This window comes from Mesoplodon densirostris, chromosome 6 (genome assembly GCF_025265405.1).
Source record: "Mesoplodon densirostris isolate mMesDen1 chromosome 6, mMesDen1 primary haplotype, whole genome shotgun sequence".
In the NCBI taxonomy this organism is placed as follows: Eukaryota; Metazoa; Chordata; class Mammalia; order Artiodactyla; family Ziphiidae; genus Mesoplodon; species Mesoplodon densirostris.
In genome coordinates, this window is record NC_082666.1 from 13148661 (window position 1) to 13170578 (window position 21918).

The 21918-nt window shown below is 57.0% G+C and overlaps 1 protein-coding gene across 10 annotated transcripts in view; it reads right to left on the reverse strand.

Annotated features, from left to right (window-relative positions):
* The window catches only part of DAB2IP (DAB2 interacting protein), a 196770-nt gene that overhangs the window by 80001 nt on the left and 94851 nt on the right, over positions 1 to 21918 (reverse strand). For all 10 annotated transcript variants that reach the window (XM_060100781.1, XM_060100778.1, XM_060100783.1 and 7 more), the window contains exon 3: positions 3480 to 3631. In XM_060100781.1, the coding sequence (XP_059956764.1) occupies positions 3480 to 3631 (152 nt within the window). The remainder of the gene's footprint in view (positions 1 to 3479; positions 3632 to 21918) is intronic.

The window sequence follows — 21918 nt, forward strand, 5'->3', positions numbered from 1 at the left end:
TCCACACATATCAGCCTTGGGTAACTACACCTGGTTGCCCGCCTGTGTGGAGGGCCAGAGTCACCCAGATACAGTATCAGGGAGAAAAAAAAAAATGAGGAAAGCACAGTATTGCCAGCTGACCCCCCCTAGCTACTCAGCAACATTAATAAATAAATGAGTGACTTGGAAATTATCTTCTGGGAAGGCAGAAGCACCACATCCGAGATCGCTTTTACCAACATTAATACAGTCTTGTAAATGAAGCAGGAACATTTCCAGCCTGCAAAACAGAAGTGCTTTTGCCAGCACACCTTTCACCTGGAAAGCCTCCGAGCGGCATTCATTTCTGTTATCCACGGGAAATGATTACCTGTCCTTGGTGCTTATTTCCAAAACCTCCAAAGGAGAAATAAGCATTGAGGGGTCCAGTGATCTTGGAGACCGACTGGGAACCTCCCCCAGGCTGGTTTTCAGGGAAGTAAGTACAAAGGCTCAAACTGTCCTGTGGCCCTCGGGGACCCCAGAGCCCAGTTGTGCCCACCAAGCCCTGGCTGGCTTGACCCCAGCCTCACAACCAGGCATCAGCCCTCTCCCCGCATCAGTCAACTTCAGCGTCTCCACACCTGGAGCAGACTCCTTTCCCAGGGAGCTGAAAGATCCCAGAATGGAGCCAACTAGATGAGAGAATCCAGAGGAGAGAATCCCAGCGCAAAAAAAAAAAAAAAAAAAAAGCTCCCAGATGAGAGAATCCCAGCGCAAAAAGAAAATAACCTCCCCAGCACAGAGAGCGTGCAACAAAGCCGCTTCAGCAGCCATAAAGCAGACAGATTCATCCAGAGTCAGAACCCAAGTGGCCGCCCCTGAGTTCCCTGTGCTCCTTCTCCCCATGAGGCAGCCACGGGGGCTCATATCTGCCACCCCAGAGGCCCCCAGCCCCCTTCCCGTGCCCAGATGGGCCTCAGTGAGGCCGCTGTCTCTGCACTTGCCCCCTCCCCAGGGAGAGGCACGGCAGCCCAGTGGGGTCCCATGGAGCCGGGAGTCAACGCCCTCCTCACTGCTGAGCCAGCCCAGTGGGGTCTCACGAGCCAAGCCAAAGGCAGCCGTTCTGTCCTCCCAGCCTTCAGCAGCACCACCACCCCACGGCAGAGCGGGGGGAGGCGCCTCTCCACTCACCCAGCGTTGGCCGTGAGCTTGGGGGGTGGGGGTGGGGGGTCGCCAGAGTTGGCTTGACTCACTCAACTCCAAACAGGGCGAATCCAGGGACTGCCCAGATTCTCATGCCCCAGAGAAACACCTGCCCAGCCATCCCACCAGCAGCCGATAAATCTACTTCTAGGCAAAGCAGCATATCAGAAGACCCCAGTCCGAGTAAAGCCCATTGCCGCTCCAAGGCTGGACCGAAGGACTTCAAACTCAGTCTCTCTGCCTGTCCGTAGGAAGTCTGGGCTCCCTTCCTGTGCCAGAGAAGCCACCAAGCCAGATTTTGTTTATAGAAAATTAATAAGACAATTCCACACCACTGTCAGTGACATTCTGCTCCAGCCGCTACCATTTACCACCGTTTCTAGAAACAGACTTGTAGTCTTACTCCCTACCCACCCCCCTCCGTGCCCCTCCGGCATGTGGCAAAGCTGACCTGAGGCCAAGCTGGGCAGGACCTGCTCCAGGTCATCTCAGCCAGGCCCTGACCTCCGGCCAGGGTTGCCAGCCGAGCGCTCGCCGGCATCTCCGTGCAGGCTTCCTGCTGGAGGGAGGTAAACACGGCATGCACGCTGTCTGCTCCCAGGAGGGCAGGCACACTCAGAGGCCGGACCGCCTGCCGTCTCTCCTGTTCCCCGGACACCCACACATGCACACAAAACTGGGTACGTACACGAGGCCCTGTATGCGGGTGCAGAGGTTCCTGACCCCCACCAAGGAAAGCGCAGAGAAGGGCATGTTCCTGGGGAAGAAAGCCAGAGGAAGGGGCCGGGCGGAGGGAGGAAGGCAGCAAACGGGGTGGCCTGCCGCCCAGACAATAACAAAGATGGGAACCGAGATTTTCAAAGACGCAGTGGCTGCACCCAGCGCTGAGCTCTGGCCTGGCTAAATCTTCCTGCCACGGCACGCCTGGTCCCCTGGGGCACCACGGCCATCAGAAAAAGGCTGAGGGTCCTGCCTCGGGCTGGGCTTGGCAGCTGGGGCAGCAAACCAGCTGCAGTCAGTGGTGAGGATGCATTAGCGAGAGCAGCTCCGGGCTGATGAAAATTAAAGGTCTAGTAATTCTCCTGGAGAGTGGAAAGAGTACTCTTCGGGAAGATGCTAGGGGTCAGTTAAACAGTCACTCAACCTTGGGCAGGAGTTGGGCTATAACTTGTACTCCGCTGCCTGCTGGAACCAAGGGGGAGGGGAGAGACATTTTCATTCTACCTGTGCCTCCCTTACAGGGAGTGCCAACTCACCAATCATACACAGGGGCACAGCCCTATGAAGGAAGGCAGATGCCAGGGGCCTGAGATGCTGGGCTGAATGCCGAAAAGGCTCCTTGCTGCCTGCCCGTTCGTTCTTTCACCTCCACTTAGCTGAGCAGGAACACGTTCTAACTGGCACCAGAATCCACCACCATGCTGTGCCCAAGCAGAAAGGTGCTGGGGCTGGCACGGCTCAATGAGGGGGGGACCTGGGCCCCGAGAGGCTGTGTCCGCCCGATGTCCCCGCAAGCAGACAGGAGGGCTTGCCCTTGCGAGCTGAAGCCTACTCCTTGCCAGTGACTCCTGGCAGGCTGAACCACCCACCTCCTCTCTCTCCTCCTCTGCCCCACAAGCCACCTCCCCTTGGAATTTCCACACCTGCTCCTGGCTTGCCTAGGAAAAGGAAACAGGGAATAGGAGACACCCCTGGGAGTGGAGAGGTGAGGGAGGGAAGCAGCTGCCCGGGGCTGGAAAGGATGAGGCCCTTATTCCTTGGCCTCAGGCACTGCCCGCTCTGCTCGCCCCAGCCCCCAGTGGAGCACGCGCCCTACTTACAGCAGATGTGTCCCCTAAGCGGCCCAGCCCCCTGTTCCTCCCCTCCAGATGTTCACCCTTTTCGTCACCGCTGGGTCTCCGCAAAACCCAGCCGAAATGCCTTTTGTATCGCACACTCAAGGGCTCCAGAGACAGGGGATGGATCCTGGGGTGGAGGCGCCACTTCTGTCCCCAGCTCCGGGCACTGCACCGCCCGGGTAACAATGCCCACCTCGGCGAGGCGAGGCAGGACTTCTCGGCGAGGGAACTTCACTCCCGGCCTCGCCCCGAGGCTCGGGCACCCGGTCCTCACCCCTGGGGGAGTGAGAAGGGTCCTCCCGTCGCGCCCCGCCCCCGTCCGAGATGGCCCCACAAGTTGCCGGAAGGCGGCGTGGGGTGCCCTCGCGCTTTCAGCGCGCCCCAGCCCGGTTCTCGCTTTGTCCCCGCGCCCTCCGGGCAGCATCCCGGGGCGGCGGCGCGCGGAGGCCGGGCCGGCGGCGACGGCGGGCTCACCTCTCATTGTCCGCGGCGGAGGCGGAGGCGGCGGCGGCGGCGGCGGCGCTCCGGAACCCCGGCAGGATGTGGCGGAAGCTGTGGTTGCGGTCCAGCTTGGGCTGGCTCTTGGTGCGCTTGATGGAGCCCTTGAGGCGGCGGCTGAGGAAGCCCTGCGCGCGGGGCGACAAGAGGGGGAAGGGAGGCGGGGTTAGCGCGGCGGCGGCGGGCCCGGGACCCGCGTGGAACCCGCGCCCTGGCTCGGGCGGCCGCGCGGCCGTGCGGCCGAGGGCGGGCGCGGGCTCGGGCTGGCCCCTGCACCTCGCGGCCCGCGCCGCCCGCCCGCCGACCGAGCGCCGACGGCCCGGCCCGCGCAGCGCGGCCCAGCCCACCCCGCGCCGCCAGCCAGCCAGGCAGCCACGTCGCCCCCGCCCCCTAAGCCGCTGTTGCCATGGCGACGCAGAGCCGAGCCGCGCCGGCCGCGACCGAGGACGCCCGAGCCCCCCGGGCGCGGGGGCGGGGGAGCCCCGGGGGGCTGAGGGGGCGGGGCTGCAGAGGGGCGGGGACCCTCGGGGGGCCTCCGCGGCGGCGGCCTCCGCGGCAGCAGCCTCCTCACCTCTTACAGTAACGAGGTCACACACCGCCACCCACCTGGAGGAGTCCACGCCCCCCTCCCGGTCCTGGATTGCCAAAGCGCCTCCCGCGAGGTCGATGCTCTCAGCCCGGGTGGTACAGATGGGGGAAACTAAGGCTCTGCGAGCAGGCGTCCGGTCCTCTGAGGAACGGCCGGCTAGCGCAGCTGGTACCCTGGACCCCTGGACCCCTAACCTGGGCGTCTTTCCTTTCGCAGGTGACTGTCACAGGCCCTCGGGGTGGAGCCCTCTGCCTGGAACCGTTGTACCCCAGCAGGGGCAACCACCTTGGGGACAGGGTGACCTAGTATCTAGCTCAAGGAGAGGCCGAGGGGCTGAAGGGTTTGCTGAGTACCCCCACTGCGTGCTTCAAGGTTTGGAGCCAGGTCTGAGGGAAGGCTGGACCTTCTCTAGAGAGACTGCTGCCTGCTGGCCCATTCATGACCCATGGCGGGTAGGGGTCCACTCCTGGGAGGAGTATGACAGACCTCAGCGGGACCTCCCCATTAGGCCATTCATGCGTCTATCAGACTGCGCTGGACTCTGAGACCAGAACCTAAGCTGAGCCCAGCCCCCAGAGCTCCGGGTCTAATGGAAGAGACAGGGAGGAGACAGCGTGCAGTACAGCAGGTTGAACCAGTCTACCCTGGGGTAGATTTGGGGGCTCAAGGGGCCACAGCCTGGGGTGTTCTGGACTTGGTACCCTCAGGCAGTTGGAGGGAGAGGAAAACTGCAGGAAGAGGGATTCCCTGTGGGTGGAGGTGTCTGAGAGGGATTCTGGGGACTCACCCACCCCAGCCTCAATCCCAGGTGATGTAAGGAGAGAAGGGAATGGGATATTAACTCATTTTAGAGTTAATGTTGTTCACAATCTGAACACCATATTTCATCCGTCACACAATAAAGGGTAGGCTTGGTGGCCCTCTCTGCTCTGGAGGGAGAGTTGGACATTTGCTGTAGTCCACGCCCTTACTGGATCTGTCCACCTCTATGGCCCTAGCACCCGAGACTGATGAGAGCAAATATTGGTTGTACCCATCATCTCATGTCACCCACACAAACAGAAATGACAGAGAAACATCCCTTTCTGCAAATGAAGAAACTTTGCTCAGAGAGGTGAAATGACTCACCCAAGGACACACAGCTCTCAGACCTGCCTAATGTCAGAGCTTTTCCCATAGGAAAAGCTTCTGCCCACCCTCTTCAAGCTTTCCCTTTTCCCATCTTTCTGCCCCTACTTTTTCCTCCCCTTCAATCTCTCCCATCCATAGAAGGCTTATCCCTGTGGCCACCTGTCAGAATTCTGCACATCCTTCAAGGCCCAGCTGAAATGCCACCTTATTCAGGCCTTCCCAGGCAGTGGAATCCAAATGCCTCTCACCTCTACAGCTTGGTATCACCCATCAAGGTACTCTAATCAGTTACAGTTTAACAATTATCTCTTAGGGGTTAGGGACTACAGGAGGGACCCTCTTCCAGAGTGGTGACGCAGAGACAGGACGAGGCCTAATGCAGAGGGACCACAAATGGTGGTGGGCCAGGGGGACAGCAGGCTCTCTGGGAGACACAGCATGAAGGCAAGGACCTGCACCCCTGGATAAGCTCTGGGCTCTCCCAACCTTGGCCTCTTGGCAGGTGTGGGGGGAGGGGGGATGCACCTGGCTAACTTGGATGGGTTCTTCTCTCGCAGGTGTGGTTGTCAAGCAAGTTCCCCCAATGGGCTTGTACTTTTTATTGGTTTTTATTTTCTACACTGATTAAAATTTCACAATTTTTTACACTCTTGTGGTACAAAGAACCACAAAGCATGTTTCACAATTTATGGAGCTCATTATGTAGCAATATGGACAGCTTTATCCTATCCCTGAGTTTAAAAAACAAAAAGTTTTCATCCTTCTGAGAGGTTGAGTGGGACAGTATCACTTCATCTTCCCCACCCCCACCATCAAGGCTACACTTAATGCTCCTCTGATAAACATTACCTGTAAGCATCCTTGAAGCCTACTCTGAATGTACCTCCCCAAACTGACCATGACCTTGGGGACTCAAACTCTCTATAATATCATTCATTCACCGTTTGTCAAGAGCCTACTATGTGCTACGCATAGTGACCAAGACCAACATGAACACTATGAGGTGAGCAGTGTACAGAATAACAAAAGGACAGGGAGCTCACCTGTCCCCCACCTCACCACACATATCCACCATGGAGGACCTTATGTCCCCCAGAGGACCCAGCTCAGGGCTCTACATATGGCAGGCTTAACAAACGCTCATTATCCCAGAAAGCCACAGCTGGAAGGGGACTCAGATCCAAAAGACTGTATTACAAGGGTGAATAATGCCCAGAGAGGGGAAGGTCTTTCCCAAGGTCACATAGCAAGGTTAATCAAAGACCCGGGACTCCAGTTCCCTGCCCTGCTTAGCCGCATAGCTTGCTTACTGACCTCCTTCTTGGGGTCAAGGGACAGGGGTGGCTCCTCGCCCAGCCCTGGATGAAGGGAGACGAGCCTTTTCTCCTGTCCCTTCATGGGCAGGTCCCAGGACATGATTTCTGGAGGCAGCTGCAGCCCTGAACTCAGGAAGAGGGACAGACTGGCCTTCAAGTCAGAAAATCTTGTTCTAGACCCAAGTCGACCTTTAGTGAGGGGCAGTGGGCAAATCACATCCCTTCTTTCAGTAAAACAGGGTTCTCGATGCTCACTGCCGTGGACCCCACTGACAGCCCGGTGGCTGAGAGCTGGGAGCCAGAGGCCAACAAATGGGGCTCAAATCCAGCTTCATAGACCCCTGGCGGTGAGATGGTAGGCAAGGTCCCTCACCTCTCTGTGAACTGGGTGGGGGCTGCAGTGAGGATTAAGTAGGACAGACAAAGCCCTGGATGCCCTCCCCTTCCACACCCCCAGGGCCTGACTTTATCCACCTTCTCCAGGAGGCCCTGACTACATACTCCAGCCCCGCTGTTCACACCCCTCAGGCCAGCTGAAGTCCTCTCACACTGCTTGTGTTCAAATCTTAGTTCAGATAAGCTGTGGGAAAATTACTGGACCTCTCTGAGCCTCAGTGTCCCTATCTGTAAAATGGGTTAAGGATGATACGTTCTCTATAGGGTTGTGGGAAGGATTAAATGAGGTAAGCTATCCCCAGTAAAATGGTAAATACTAAGCAACTAAACACAGTAGTCGCCAGCTTTATTATTATTATTACTGAGGTTGGCTCTGATACAGCCACGAATTTTTGCCCCAAGGAGATATGTGACCACCACAGGTGGGAGTCTGTCTGGGCTCTCTGAGGAGCTTGAAAGCAACGTGGCAGTGGGGACAGGGCTGGTGTCATGCCTAGTGAATGAATGAATGTGCTTGCAAAAATTATCCTGGAGCCACAGAATATCACTCGGTTTGGTAGTTTTGAACTCTTTTAAACAAGCACTTCTCTTCTAAAGCAACCTCACAGAGACTCCGTCTGGAGGTTCAAAGTGCTCGGGCGGGTGGAGCCGCACAGGTGGAGGCCTCCGCTTTCATTCACTGGCGCAGGGTCTGATGTCTAAAGCTCAGCAAGGCGCCTGCACGGTCCTCGGGGACCAAGCCTGCCCCCTCCCCAGATGGCGCGCTGTGTCTCTGCTAACACAGCCCCATTCCCCTGCGCTTCTCAGGCAGCTGTACCACTGTGCTTAGGTCAACTAAGGCCCCAGGGGCTTTTGCACGAGGCTGCTGCCTGGTGTCACCACCCCCAGCCCTTTGGTGACAGGGTGTGGACAGCCCTTGTAGCCTCTGCCCACCTCCATGACAGCTCACTGCCCGTGCAGATGTCCTCCCTCCCAGCTAATCCATGTCCATGGTCCAAGCCCCTTGGGCTTCCATCCATGTCAATGACCAAAGTGCAAGAAAAGTCCCAAGCGGAGGACAGAGGCCCGTGGGGTCTCTGGTTTGCAGGACCCGAGTTGTCGGCTGCTCCCCCATCCCTATTCTCTGCCCCCACGCTGACCCCGGCCACAGTGCTGCTTCTCCAGGAAGTGCTGGGAAGCTTTCTCAAAGGCCTTTCAGAATTCCAGACTCGTGATTTCTCCATTCACCATTTCAATCCATTCCATGTGATGACGATGCTGATAAATTACCAATTTCCAGGCTCCTGCTCTGCCAGGGGCACTCACGGAACACATCCGGAGCCAGAGCAGAGGGGATGCCTAGGAGGACCCGATGCCTCTTATCAGGAATCCTCGTGAGGACATGTGCTTCAGAAGGATGTTTGGGGTTTTCAAGTGGGGAAACAGAGGCTCAGAGAATTTAACCTACTTGCTGAGAGTGGCAGAGCTGTTAGGCGGTAGAGCTGGGACTGTACCCAGGAGAGTTCTAGCCCCTGAGCAGGCAGGGCAGGGATCCTCTTACACATGCACACATGCCCCACACACACACACACACAGCCGTGCGCGCACACACACACACATGTCAAAGGCCAGAACGGAAGTGACTGTTCAGCCCCTCCTCCCCATGCCCCAGGTACCATGCTGGGCCTGGGGGAGAGAAGAAAGAAGGGAAGGTGGGCTTCTCCCTGAGTGCAGGGCTGTCACCTGGGGCTCACAGGTGAGGACCTGGCAGCTCAGGGAGGGGAGACTTGCCCAGTCCCATCCTCACGTGTGCATCACTCCCCATCCAGGAGGCAGCATTTGGGGGGCCATGGGTTTGTATTCCAGCAACACCACTTGGGCACCTGGGAGTCACATGTCACCATTGGTCTCACCTGAGTGAGACCACCTTCTCACCTGAGTGTAAAGCACTCAGCACCATGCATGGCACATAGTAGGTGCTCAACCAGCTCCCAACTCCATCATCTATTTGGTCCTGCATCCTCAATTCTGCCTTCATCACCTTCTCCCTTTTAACAAACCAACTCTGGGTCACTGCAGACGGGTGGGTGGGCCTGACCTGCGACAGTGCTCAGGGTGAAGGTAGAACCCCATGGCCCTCCCTCGGCCCCGGATCAGCTTCTCCTCTGTGGCCGTTCCTAAGGCCTGCACCCAAACAGATATCTTTCAAAGAAGGAGGCTCTCTTAACAGGCATGTCTCTCAATTTCTTTCTTAGGCTCTGTGCAAATGCCAAAAGCACACCTAAATAAACAGGAAAGGGAGGGGAAGATCCCATCCAGATATCACCGCCTCTCTCAGCCCCAGGAGAGGAGATCTGCCCGGCTCAGAGGCTGGCAGGCAGACCTGACACCTTGGCAGGCTGGTAGGGACACCTCACTGTACCCTGGCAGAGGCTCCAGGAAGGGGCTGGGGGTGGTGAGGAGTCCTATGTTATTCTAAGATAGCAGCGTGAGAGCTGGGAGTGCCCAGAGCCGCCCGCCAGGCCAATGCCCACATGATACAGATAAGGCACCCGAGGCCCAGAGGGCAGGGGGACTTTCCCAGAGTCACTGAGCAGGGCAGTGGCAGCAGACCCGTGGCAGGACCTAGGTCCCCTTTCTCCTTGCCCAGTGCTCTTTGCAATGCCAGAATGCTTCCAGAACCTCCCAGGCTCCCCATGTTTCCTCTTTCCAGGCCTCAGTCTTCCCATCTGTACTCCAAGGGCCTGGGTTGGGTGATCACCAAGCTCCTTTCCAGTGCTGATATTTGATGGTTCTCTAAAGCTAGAGCAGCTGCCTTTCACAGCTGGGCTCTCCCACATTTGGCACTAACAGTACCAGCAATTTCTGTGGCTTTGCTCGAATCCTTCAGATGCACAATTCCTCCTGCCCTCTTCCCCTTTCCTGGGGCTCTACCCTCAGCAAGCTGCCAGGCCTCCCTGGCCTCCTCCCCTGGGAGCTATGCACCACCAAAGCGGGTCCCAGTTGGGGAATAACTCAGTAACGGTGGAATGTCAGACACTGTGACAGGTGAAAGGTGGGAGGAATTTTAAGCCAGGATCAAGTTGGTGCCTTCTCAGTGGCCACCTACTCACAGGCCACCCTAAGCCCACAGAACCCTCACTAAGCCCATGCCGGCGCTCCTTTGAACATAAGACCTCCACACTCCACCTTACCCAGAGAAGGTAGCCAGACTCCTCAGATCACACAAAGAGAACCAATTCACCAGCCGTGAGGACTGGGAGGGGCTGGAGCCTGACACTCAAGGATCACTCTTGCACTAAAATATTGCCCGGATAGCTACACCCACACATGTTCACACGGAGAAGTACCCAGGGAGAGAAACACACCCAGGTTCAAGGACATGGATGGTGCACATGTAGGGGAGGGACATGGCCACAAAGAAATGCATGTATAAACATAACATAGCACCACCAGATACACACACCTAAACACACAGATGCACATTGACCAGCACACACACAAATACACACATACACAACCATGAAACGCACAGATAAACATACAAATATACTGAGACAGGCTCACAAATTTACACATATATTCAACGGTCATCAGGTACTCACAGAGTCACGCTGACACCCCAGGCCAAACACACCGCCCACACGCGCTCACGTTCACAGCCGTGGCAGGAAGGGAGAGCGGCCGGGTAAGCTCAAAGAGCCACAAGCCCACATCTTGGGCCGCAGGGGAGAAAACGGCTCCATGTTGCTGCCGCCACAATTTCACCTGCTCTGCAGACAGGGCCTCACTTTGTGCCAATCTCTGAGGACGACCTACTTGCTTCTCTCACACCCTGAAAACTGTCTTCACAGCTCCCTAAATGTGTGGTTTCTGGGTGCCTTGAGGCCTGGCAGGTTGCTCTGCAGGGCCTCACCCCTACCCAGAACTGGAGACCCCTGACCCAAACATCTCTCCTCTGCCCATCACCACACCTGAAACACCACCATTTGACACACCTCTTTAGGTCCTAGGATTACCTTGACTTCTAGGAATCCCTGGGTAAAATACAAATACCTTTCCTCCCCCTCCCCCAAGAGGCATGGTAGTAGAGGGTTCCACCACGTGCCCTAACTGTCCGAGCCTGTTTCCTCTTCTATAGAATGGGGACTATAGTAGCTACCTCACAGACTGCTGTAACGAGTCAGTGAGGTCATGCATGGAAAGAACTTAGCCTATTTCCCGGCACTCAGTAAAAATATTAGCTACTGTCATCACCACCGTCATCGTCATCGTTTTTATTGCTCAGACTTTGCTCGGTCACCAGGGGACGGCCCAGCAATTAGCCAGAAGGAAACAGAAGGCAGCAGCTTACAGAAGCAGCTTCTAGGACCCAAAGCTCCTGTGATGGAGAAGGGGGCTGGTCAATGGCTCACTCAGGGCGTGTTCCCTGAGCCTCGCCATGCGCTGATCCCCAAGAAGCGCTAGCTCTCTGCCTTCAGGGGTCCCGTGGTCCAGCTGGAGAGGCGGCCCAGGCTGTTCCGAGGCACCTGTGGGAGCCTCCTCGCTGCTTCGGCTGTCCCCAACCCTGTCACCCTTCCCTGTTCATTCTCTGAGAGCATCCAGAGGGACGCTTGGAAAAACAGATGAGACCCTGCCAGGGACCAGCTCCACCCCTGGGCTCCTGGGATGAAGGCCTAGCTCCTTGGTGAGGCCTAAGGCCCCTCATGATCTCCCTCCTGGGCTCCAGCCCCAGTGGCTTCAGCGGCACTTTTGGAACTGCCAGCTCCTCCTGCCACAGGGCCTTGGCCCAGGCTATTGCCACTTCCTAGAACAGAGTCCCCCTTTGCCCGGAGGGCCCTGCGCACCCTTCAGTCTCTCTTCAGTCTTCTCCTCAGGGGCCTCCCAGATGCCCTCGGATTGGGCCATATCTCCCTGCAGACCTATCACAGTCGTAGTTGTACATGCATTTGTTTCATGCCTTCCTCCCCTACAGGACTGTGGGGGCCATTGCGGCCTGGGTCCCCAGTGCTGGACACCTGGCAGGCATTCCGTAAATACTTCCTAAATGAATAAACAAATAAAAAAGGAGAGGGCCTCCCTGGTGGCGCAGTGGTTGAGAGTCCGCCTGCCGATGCAGGGGATACGGGTTCGTGCCCCGGTCTGGGAGGATCCCATATGCCGCGGAGCGGCTGGGCCCGTGAGCCATGGCCGCTGGGCCTGCGCATCCGGAGCCTGTGCTCCGCAACAGGAGAGGCCACGGCAGTGAGAGGCCCGCATACCGCAAAAAGAAAAAGAAAAAAAAAAAAAAAAAAAAGGAGAAAGGCAGAGAATGTGCTCTGGGAGGCCTTTTAAGGGATTCCACTTGGGGTCGATCTGGGTGGACTTGCTGGAGGAGGCAGCTTTTGAAGGCATAATAGAAACACTGAAGGTGAGGCAGCAGGTGGGCTTGCTGAGATCATGGGGGGCAGGGCAGCCACATAGGGATGTTCCAGGCAGGATCACAGCACCGGCAAAGATTGTAGAGGTAGGACAGCCGCGGGTCTGGCTGACCTGGAGGGCCCCGGAGTGATCACAAACCCCACCGACCTCCAAGTTACACACCCGAGCCCAGGCTCACGACATGGGACATTCAACCCCCTCCCCAAAGCAGAGGACACCCAGGTCAAGGGGGCCCATTAGAAACCCTGAGAGTCTAGAGGAGAGCGGAGGGGGCACGCAGTCGGGAAGCAGGTGGGGGCGTGAAGGTGGGAGGGGGAAATGACGACAACAGAGAGACCCTCCTGGTACCTGCCAGTGCCCAGGACTGAGTGGCATCAGTTAACAGAAATCAGACACTCATTCCTAAGGTCTCGAGCAGGGATGTCATAACCCAGAGCAGCCAGGGAGTGACTCACTCCCATAAATCCTCTGGCTGGCCAACGCTTGCCTTAGCCTCGTAAGCCCACCCCAGAGGTCAGGATGGGCACACACGCGTCATCAGCTCTTTAAGCCCTCAGCCAGTCCTGACCTCGGGGCAGGGAGTCCAGCACGAGGGCCACATGGCTGGGGGACAACCAACTCCCTCGGGGAGCCACACCCCTGCCGCAGGTTCTCTACTGTCTCCTTCTGCCTCCCTCCAGGCCCTGTCACTGGGGCCCCGGCACCAGGCCAGTCTTCCCAGGGTGACTCACTGCTTATCCCCCCTCAGAGCGACTCTGTCCTATGCTCTGTGCACTCTGCGTGAACGAACGCTCTCAACAGAGGCTGCCTGGCAGAAGTGGCAAGAAAACCATGCGTAGACTCAAGAAATCTGGGTTCAAAACCTAGCTCTGCTATTAACAATAATAAGAACTATTTCAATGCGTTAATAAGAGCAAGCCACATGTATTTATTAAGCTCCGTCTAAGCTTCAGGCACTGTATTGGAGCTTTACATGACTTACCTTGTTTAATTCTCAGAACCCAATGTGCAGATGAGAAAATGGAGGTTCAGAGACATTAAGCTACTTGCACAAGGCCACACAGCCAGGAAGTGGCAGAGCTGGGTTCAACCCAGGTGGTCTGCACCAGAGTCCAAGACCTTCCATAATTCCATTACTGCACTTTGAGGCTGTGAGCAAGCACCTTAGCCTCTCTGTGACTCAGTTTCCCCATCCGTACAATGAGAGGATTGGTCTAGAGGATCTCTAACGCCCTTGCCAGCTTGGGCATGCCATCCTTCCCCTCCTTGGTGACCCATTTGCCAGTGACAAGGGGACCTTCTGGAGACAACAGCTTGCCTGAAGGAAGGGTGCTAACGGTGGGACTTCAGGCCCTGTGCTGGGCCACAGGGAGCTTCTGCTGGGTGAGACTGTGCCACCCTGCCCTCCCAGGCACTTAGCTGGCCGAGGATAGCCCCAGAGCATCAAGGCAGGGAAGAGGAGCTATCCCATTTCTCCCTGGACCAGGAGTCACCAGGGAACACCAGGACCCCAGGGTGCTCCAGCCCCAGAGACCAGTGAATGCTAGCGGCAGTGAGAGGGGAGAGGTGGGCGGCAGCCCCATAAAGCCACCTGAGTGAGCAGTGCTTTTAAAAGCCCTTTTCACTGCAGGATACAAAATGCACCATTTGGGGAGAGGATTTTATAGGCTATTTCTCCTCCTGGGTTGATTTACCGTCTGCAAGCCAGGCTCACCTGGGCCTCCTGCCCCTGAGGGTTCATGGGCTGGAGGCAAGGTCAATTTCAAGGCAAGACAGCGGTGGTCTGGGTAACTTGTGCTGACCTCCTCCCACACGGGTGGCCACTCCGCCTCAGAGATGCAGTGGGCTCTCAAGAGCAAGCAGGTGGAAACTCACCCCCTCTCCTCACCCCGCCCTCACTCACTGGAGGTATTCACTCCCTGCGTCTCTCACATACCTTCAGCCCACAAACCCCTCAGGTGCCTGCGACCAGGTGAGGCCCTGCCCCAGCGCCTGGGGCTCAGAGAAATCAGAAACAGTCACTGCCCTTGAGAAAGTCACCAGGTCCGGTGGACAGTTAAGTCACAGCGTCTATGTACTGGAGCCTGGGGAGGGGACGTCTGCAGGAGTCTGTGGCGGAGCACAAGGGAGGGAAGGAACTCTCGAGGAATGGAAATGGGGAGGAAGTGTGGGCAGAAGGACCAGCCTATACGGATGCTGGGACAGGCCTGGGGGCCTCGATGCCAGCTGGGGAGCTGGATTCCACTCCCTGGCAGCCATCGAAGGCACTGGAGCGGGGCAGTAACAATCATGGCTCATTTTAGATGTTCTTTAAGCAATTCCATGGGAAAAGTTACTCATCCCCATGCAGGGCCTTGTGTCGGAAACAGATGCCGCCTCCAAAGAGGGCCTCCTGGCTTTGGAAACAATTCCCACCCGAAGATTCAGATATAATTATGTCTGCAATCCAACCCAAATGCCACTGGATGTGATAGAGGCAATCACTGCCTTTTCATATGGGGGTGGGGTGGGAGCAAAGGCATCTGAGCCCTGCCCCCCCCACACTCAGTTTCCTGGGTCCCCTAGGAGAGGGGAAGGCCTACAGGGGCCGCACAGGGTGGAGTGGGAAGAGGGGAGCAGTTCCCTCCCACCCAGGGTGTCTGCCCTGCACAGGCAGCTTCTGACCTGTGAGGGCCAGGCCAGCTTAAGGCAGAAGCAGAACAAGATGGGGCTGAGTGCCAGCTCTGTCCCCGATTGGCTGTGTGGCCTGGAACAACGCACCTCCCCTCTCAGGGCCTCAGTGTTCTCATCTGTAAAATGGAAAGAATAACAACACTGGCCGGCAGAGACTGAGCTGCGTGTTGTGGGCCAGGCTCTGTGAGACATTCACTATCTAGGCTCTCGAGCTGCGTGAGCTTCAGCAAGTTCTTCACTCTCCATCTGCCTTGGTTTTGTCACTTTAAACAAAGTGGGATTTGTGTTATCTGCCTCATGGTATCATGAGATGCTACCCAGTGAGGGCTCAGGAGAGGGCCTGACCCAGCAGAAGGTGTAAAACAGGTTTTATGACTGCCCCACCCCTGCCTCCTTGTGCCCTCCTGCAGACAGCAAGGAGCTGGCAGAGCCTGGATTCGAACCCAGGTCAGCCGGACTTCGTCAGAGGACAACCGTGATGGAGGGTCTATTGCTCCAGCCTGGCGACCGCGGTGCAGAGACAGTGCCAGCCTACACACTGGGCCCCTCAACCCCCTTCCTCCTGCTGGAAGGCTGCCTCGGCTTCAGATCTTGCCCCCCTCCATGTCCCTGATGAGGGTCCCCTCTCAGAGGTCCCCCAGCTCCCTGGTCAACCCAGCCCAGTCACCTCAGCCAACAGTGCCAGGCCCAGCTGTCTACAGGGGCTCCTGATTTGAGCTGTTCCCTCTACCCGGCAGTGGGCTCTGCAGTCTGTTTAGCTGGACCCCCATGGCCCCAAGGTCAGGGTGGGGGGCACACAAACCCCTGGGATCTCCACTCTCCTCTGGGAGCTGCCGCCCAGGCAGTCACTTGCTGCCCTCTGCTGCCCCCAACTGGGCAGAAACCACCCTGCAAGGACACCTCCAACCTCCATCTGTACTCACCACCTGGGAACTTGGTCTCTGGTCTCTTAGGGACCCCTTCACCCCCTCTAGACCTTCTGGTATCAGAGCCTGGTGTCAGAGCCAAGCCCTAGAAGCTCTGTCAGGGGCAATGTCGTTTCGGGGGGGCAGCAGGAGGAGGGGTGCGGTAGGGAGGACCCGAGGCTCTGAGGCAAGGGTGGGGTAGGGTGAGCCCCGCCCACCAGAAAGAGGGGCAGGGCATGAACGCTGGCTGAATGCCAGGCACTGAGCCCTCACAGCCGCCCTGTGAGCGAGGGACTCCTGTGCCCATTTACAGGTGGGAAAAAGAGAGGCTCAGAATTGGGGACCTTGACTGAGGGATCCCACAGAGGGCAGCCACGGGGCTAAGGTTCAAATCCTGCCCCATCCCAGGTAGACCTATGAGAAGAGCCAGTACTGTATCCCCAGGACCCAGGGAGATGTGAAGAGAGGAAGAACGACCCCCAAACAGTATCCCACCTGCCAGTCACAGAGCCTGGCGTTCCACTGTGACTCAAACTTCCAACTGATAAGGTACCTTTTGTGCAAGGAACCTAAAATACAGGGACTGGGGAGTCAGCCACTGACACCTTAGTGGGGACTAGTTTGTCCAACTCCTTGCCGCCCAACAGGCTTGCGTGCAGGGCCTTACAGGGGTGTCCTAGAGGTACCTCCGGAGGACACTGGGGGCAGAAACGGGTGGTTGAGGGTGCAGAGACTGTCCTTGCTCCCTGCTCCATGCTCCCACCCAAGCTGCTCAAGCCAAGCTGGCACCTCCCGAAACGAGGCAGGAGATTCCAGGGCTCCTTGAATTGGTTCTTCCCTCCACCACTGCCCTCACGGACACCTACAAGGACATTCTAAGCTCAGACGTTGAGGGCGGGGACGGGGTCCCGACAACCTGCTTGGGAAAAGCTGTTCGCTTGCTCCCCACCCCTCATCCCCGACCCTGGTCCTGCTCTCTGCCCACTTAAGGAGCTCCAGACTCTCCCAGCCTGGTCAGGTACGCTGCTCTGAAGGACACACTGCACCCCAGGTCTGCTCCGGCCAGCTCTGGCCCACCCTCACCTCCCTCTCTGGGGACTCCACACTCCTGTTAATTCGGCCTCTGATCCCGTTTGCTCTACGTGCTGCCATGGGTCTCCTGTCCCTCATGCCGTTTCCCATCTCCTGGCCTTCACGGGGGCTGTCCTGGCTGCCTGTCCTTTCCCATTACCTTCCTGGAAATGACTTTGTCAAGCCCCAGCTAAACCCGCCGTATTTTTGCAGGTAGAACCTACGTTTTAATCCTATTTGTGTCAGTGCCCCACACAGGCCCTGAAACATAGTTGGTGCTGATTTAAAATGTACTAAAAGAAAGAAAAAAGGAAGGCAGAGAAGCGAGGGAGGAAAGTAAGTTAGTTCACACCCACAACAGGACTCGTAGACCAGAGCTTGACTTCCACCTCTGCCGCTCACCGGCTGGGGGACCCCGGGCCAGTTCCTTCTCCCTGAGCCTTGCTTTCCTAATCTGTAAAACTAAGCTAATGAAACCACCTTCATGTTTATTAATGGAGCAGGCAGCCTCCCAACCCTACCAAATACCACAGCCTGCCCTCAGTCCCAGGTCTCCGATGCTGGCCTGGCCTCAATGCAGGAGGCGCCAAATAGCCCCTGGCCCCATGCTCCCGCCCTGCACACCGTTCTGGCCAGCCCTGGCCACCCTGGGCTGTCTGTGACAAGGTTCCCATCTCCTACTTTCCTGCTGCGGGAAAGGGGGCCTCTCCCCACAGAAGGCAGACACAGACCAAATGGACACAGGACAAAATGATAGTAATTTGCCTTTGGGGTTTAAACAGTTTAATAACAATTAGGCTCCATGAAAGGCAGGGGAGGAGGAGGGCTGAGGGTACGGGGCAAGCTCTCCCCACCAACACTCTCATCTGCAGAACAATGGCCAGACACTGGGTTGGGAGACTCCAGCTCAGGAGGCTCAATAGAGCAAGGGACATCGGCCTCACAGGCAAATTCCTGGTACTATGAGGAGGAAACTGGGGCATCCAGTCTGGGGTCTAGCAAGGCACCCAATCTGGGGTCCAGCACTCCTGCCCACCAGTCTGCCACACTGCGTGATTGACATCTCTCCACCAGTCTGTGGGCCACAGCCATAGATGTGGCCCATGTAAATGTGCATTTGGGGGCTTCCCTGGTGACGCAGTGGATGAGAGTCCGCCTGCCGATGCAGGGGACACGGGTTTGTGCCCCGGTCCGGGAAGATCCCACATGCCGCGGAGCGGCTGGGCCCGTGAGCCATGGCCGCTGAGCCTGCGCATCCGGAGCCTGTGCTCCGCAACGGGAGAGGTCACAACAGTGAGAGGCCTGCGTACCGCAAAAAATAAAAAATAAAAAATAAATAAATAAATAAATAAATGTGCATTTGGGATGGGCAGTAGAAGCCTGGAGTGGTAGAGGGAGGCCCAGCAGGTATTCCAGGCAAACCTACCTTCTCTGGGCCTCAGTTTCCCCATCTGTGCAGTGACAGAGCAGGCTCGTGTGATCTGGAAGTCTGACCAGCTTTTCTGTCCACCATCCCCATGCCCAACAGGAGTCACCTTAGCCGACAAGGGCTACTAATGGGGGCAGAGAGGCAGACCAGGAGGTGGCAGTGTGCTGACGAGACATCAGGGGCCTCTATGGGTAGTTGGACCCACACATGTCCATTCCCTTCAGCCCCCTCCTCCCAGGAAGCGTGATGGGGGTGGGGAGAAGGACTGAGCTGCAGGGAAATGAGGGCAGGAGGGAGCAAGGCATAAGGGGCACAGGACAGCAATGGAGAGACCTGGGCTCAATTCCAGGCCCTGCTCCAGACATGCTGTGTGACGTTGGGAAAGGGCCCTGCCCTCTCTGAGCCTCAGTCCTTCCTCTGGAGAAGGAAGGTTCGGACCAGTTAATTTCCAACAGCCTTTCCACAGTGGTGTTGAGGCAGTCACCCACAGTCCTGTATGTTTGTGGTCATGTACCTGTTTCTGTGTATGTGAGAGAAAGAAAGACAGCTGAAATGTGGGGAGGGTTTGGGGAAGCCACAGGAGCAGGAAGAGGGGTGAGCAGCTGGGGAAACCTAAGGTCCACATCCCGGAGATCTCCTGCCCACTCCACTCTCGCTCATCATCCCCTCTGACTCCTGTGTCCTGTAGCGATAAGTCCAAAGGCCTCACCCACTCACTTTTCTGTCTAGGCTCCTCTCCGTCATGTCTTCAACTCATTCAGCATCATATCTAATCACACAGGGCCATTGGCTTATTCCTATTTTGTTAGATCCCACTCTTCTCCCTTTGCTCCTGACAAACTCCTACACATCCCTCAAAGCCCAGCCCCAAAGATCCTCCTCTAGGAATTTTTCCCTACCCTCACCAGTGAGAGGTAACTGTCACTTGTTCTGGGTTCTCACAGCACCCCAGGCACACCTCCGTCACAGCTTCAGGACCACCTAGGGTGCACACAATTGAGCATCCAGTAAAAGTGGGTGGTTGAAAGTAACTGAGACCCGCTTCTAGAAACATCTGCAATCAACTGGTACTGAGTTTATCTGCAGCTTCCGCCAGCCCCCTGGGCCTTCCCCTCCCTGACACTTCTCCTTCTCCAACTCGCAAAAAATAGCCCTGAGACCCAATTTCAGCTAAACCTTCAAACACAACTCTTCACTTTCAACTTCCTGAGGAAGAATCAATTGGCTGTCAAGTTTCCCAGAGCCTCTGCCACCTCCCACACCCAGGCCCTGACAGCTCTCCTCAAGGTCGATGGGAGGGGCCGGGGGCAGAGGAAGGAGGGAGGAAGGAGGGAGGAAGCCCACACCAGGGGAGGTTGGGTCTGGGGAGGGCGGCGGGCTGAGGGGACCGGTAACAGTCACCGTCTCCTTAACTCCCAAATCAGACTGCGAATTCCTCGAACACGGGGTGGCAGGTGAGAGGGGGCAGCCTGCTGCTGCTAAGGGTCCCTGGGCTTCAAGAAGAGGGATGGGTCCATGCAGAGCCCCTGGACCCAGCCTGACAGTCTGTGCAGATCCAGGCCCCCAGCTCGCTGCCTGCCTGCCTCCCCTACCTCTGACCCTCTCTCGCTTCCAGGATTTCCTGCTGGCTGCAGAGAAGACAGACATGGGTTCGAATCTCAGCCTCGCCATCTCTTTGGAGCCCAAGAGCTGAAGGCTGGAGATGGGCGGGAGGTCCCTTTGGTCGCCTGCTCCCAGCTCCTTCCCCATCCTGCCCTCATTCAGGGGCCCCCACAGCTCTCAGGGTGCACGCACTAGGCCTGCCAGCACCCAGTGGCCCCGGGGAACCACTCCCCCACCCCCCAACTCCACCTGTAGGTAGAAGGAAGTTGTGCCAGGTAGGCAAAAGGTTCCTTATCTTGCCCAGGTCACAAAGCTGGCATGAGGCTCACTCAGCCCCAGGTCTGTGGACTTTATGGCTCATGCCCTTAGATACCGCATCAAAGTGTTTAAGCGCCTACTGTATGCTCAAAACTCGAAGTCACTCCCCCCCTTTTACCGAAGGGTAAACTGAGGCTCTCCTAGGGTCCCATGGTCTCCAAGAGGCAGAGGTGGGAGCAGCACTGAGCCCGATGCCCTGTGGGGTGACTGCGGTCCCAGGCTGACTCACAAAAGGGGTAAAGGCCGCATGTGAGGGTGCAAACAGCCCAGACTCTGAAGCCCTCTCAGCTGAGTGGTGACCTGGTCAAGTCTGGCCCCTCCTGGGCCTCAGTCTGCATGAAAGAGGTGGATAGAGTGAGTCCTACAGACCCCGACGGGGATTCTCCATTAAACTACATCACTGCCAAGGGGCACCGCTGTGAGAGGTGGTGACATCTCGTCACCCTGGTTTGAAATGGCGGCGAAGACGACAGTTATTTAAGTACATCCTGTGACATCTCCCCTGCCTCCTTCAGGCAAAACCATGTTCCCTGCGTTCCTTCAGGGGGCTACACAGAGCAGCAGTCAGCGAGCGCCTGAGGATCTGGCTTGTGGGAGCACATGCGGGCAAGTGCAAGTTCAGGCTGCAGGGGAGAGGGTGTGCTTCTGGGCCTGCACAGGGTCCATGTCAAGCCTGTCCCTAAGGCCCAGGTCAGGCGCACCTCTGACCTTCCCCCAAGCACCCAGTCCTCTGCCCTCCAACCCAACCCTGCCCAGATCTTTACTGTCCTGGAGCCAAAAGAAGAAATGCAATTCAGATGATAATGGTGGATTTCAAGGGGTAAGCACCTACCATGGGTCAGACCTGGGCTGGTGTGTACACACAAAGGTCCACCAAGTCCTTCAAGGCAGGGCAGTCATTCCCTGCCCTTTACTGATGAGCACACATGGCTCAGACAGGTTGAGTGACTAACGAGGTCACACAGGTCATGCAAGAGCCGGGATTTGAACCCAGATCCCCACCTCTGAGCTCCCTAGTCCCCCACAGCTCTGAGCACCAGCCCAGGAGAGAAATTCGACTCTCGCCCCTTTCCTTAACTGCTGCACACAGAAAAGGACAAGGTGCTGAGCAAAAGGACACGAGAAATAAATGTCCGGCCATCCTAGTATCCATGCCAGGCTCTGTCACTCAAGAGCTGTGTGACACCAGGCAAACAACTTCACCTCTCTGAGCCTCAGTTCCCTCATCTGTGACTGGTAGACACTAATGGTACCTCCCTCGGGGTTGCTGTGAGAAGTGGGTAAAATGACGGCTGAACACACTTTCCATCCTGCAGACCCTAATCTCACGGGACTGTGAGTCGGGGGCCCGGTGGCTCAGAAGGCTGGCTCTGGCTCTGGCTCTGGCTCTGGCTCTGAGCCACAGGTGGTTTCCACACCAGGAAACGTAGTGAAGACGACACTACAGAAAAAAAGCCAAGCCTAGCTGGCAATTAAAGAACTGCAAATTATAGCAATCTCGAGGTGTGATGACACACCTATTAGAGCAGCAAAAGAAAGGGAAGCGGGTAAAAAGTGATGCTGAGGGGGTTCTGGGAGGGTGTGG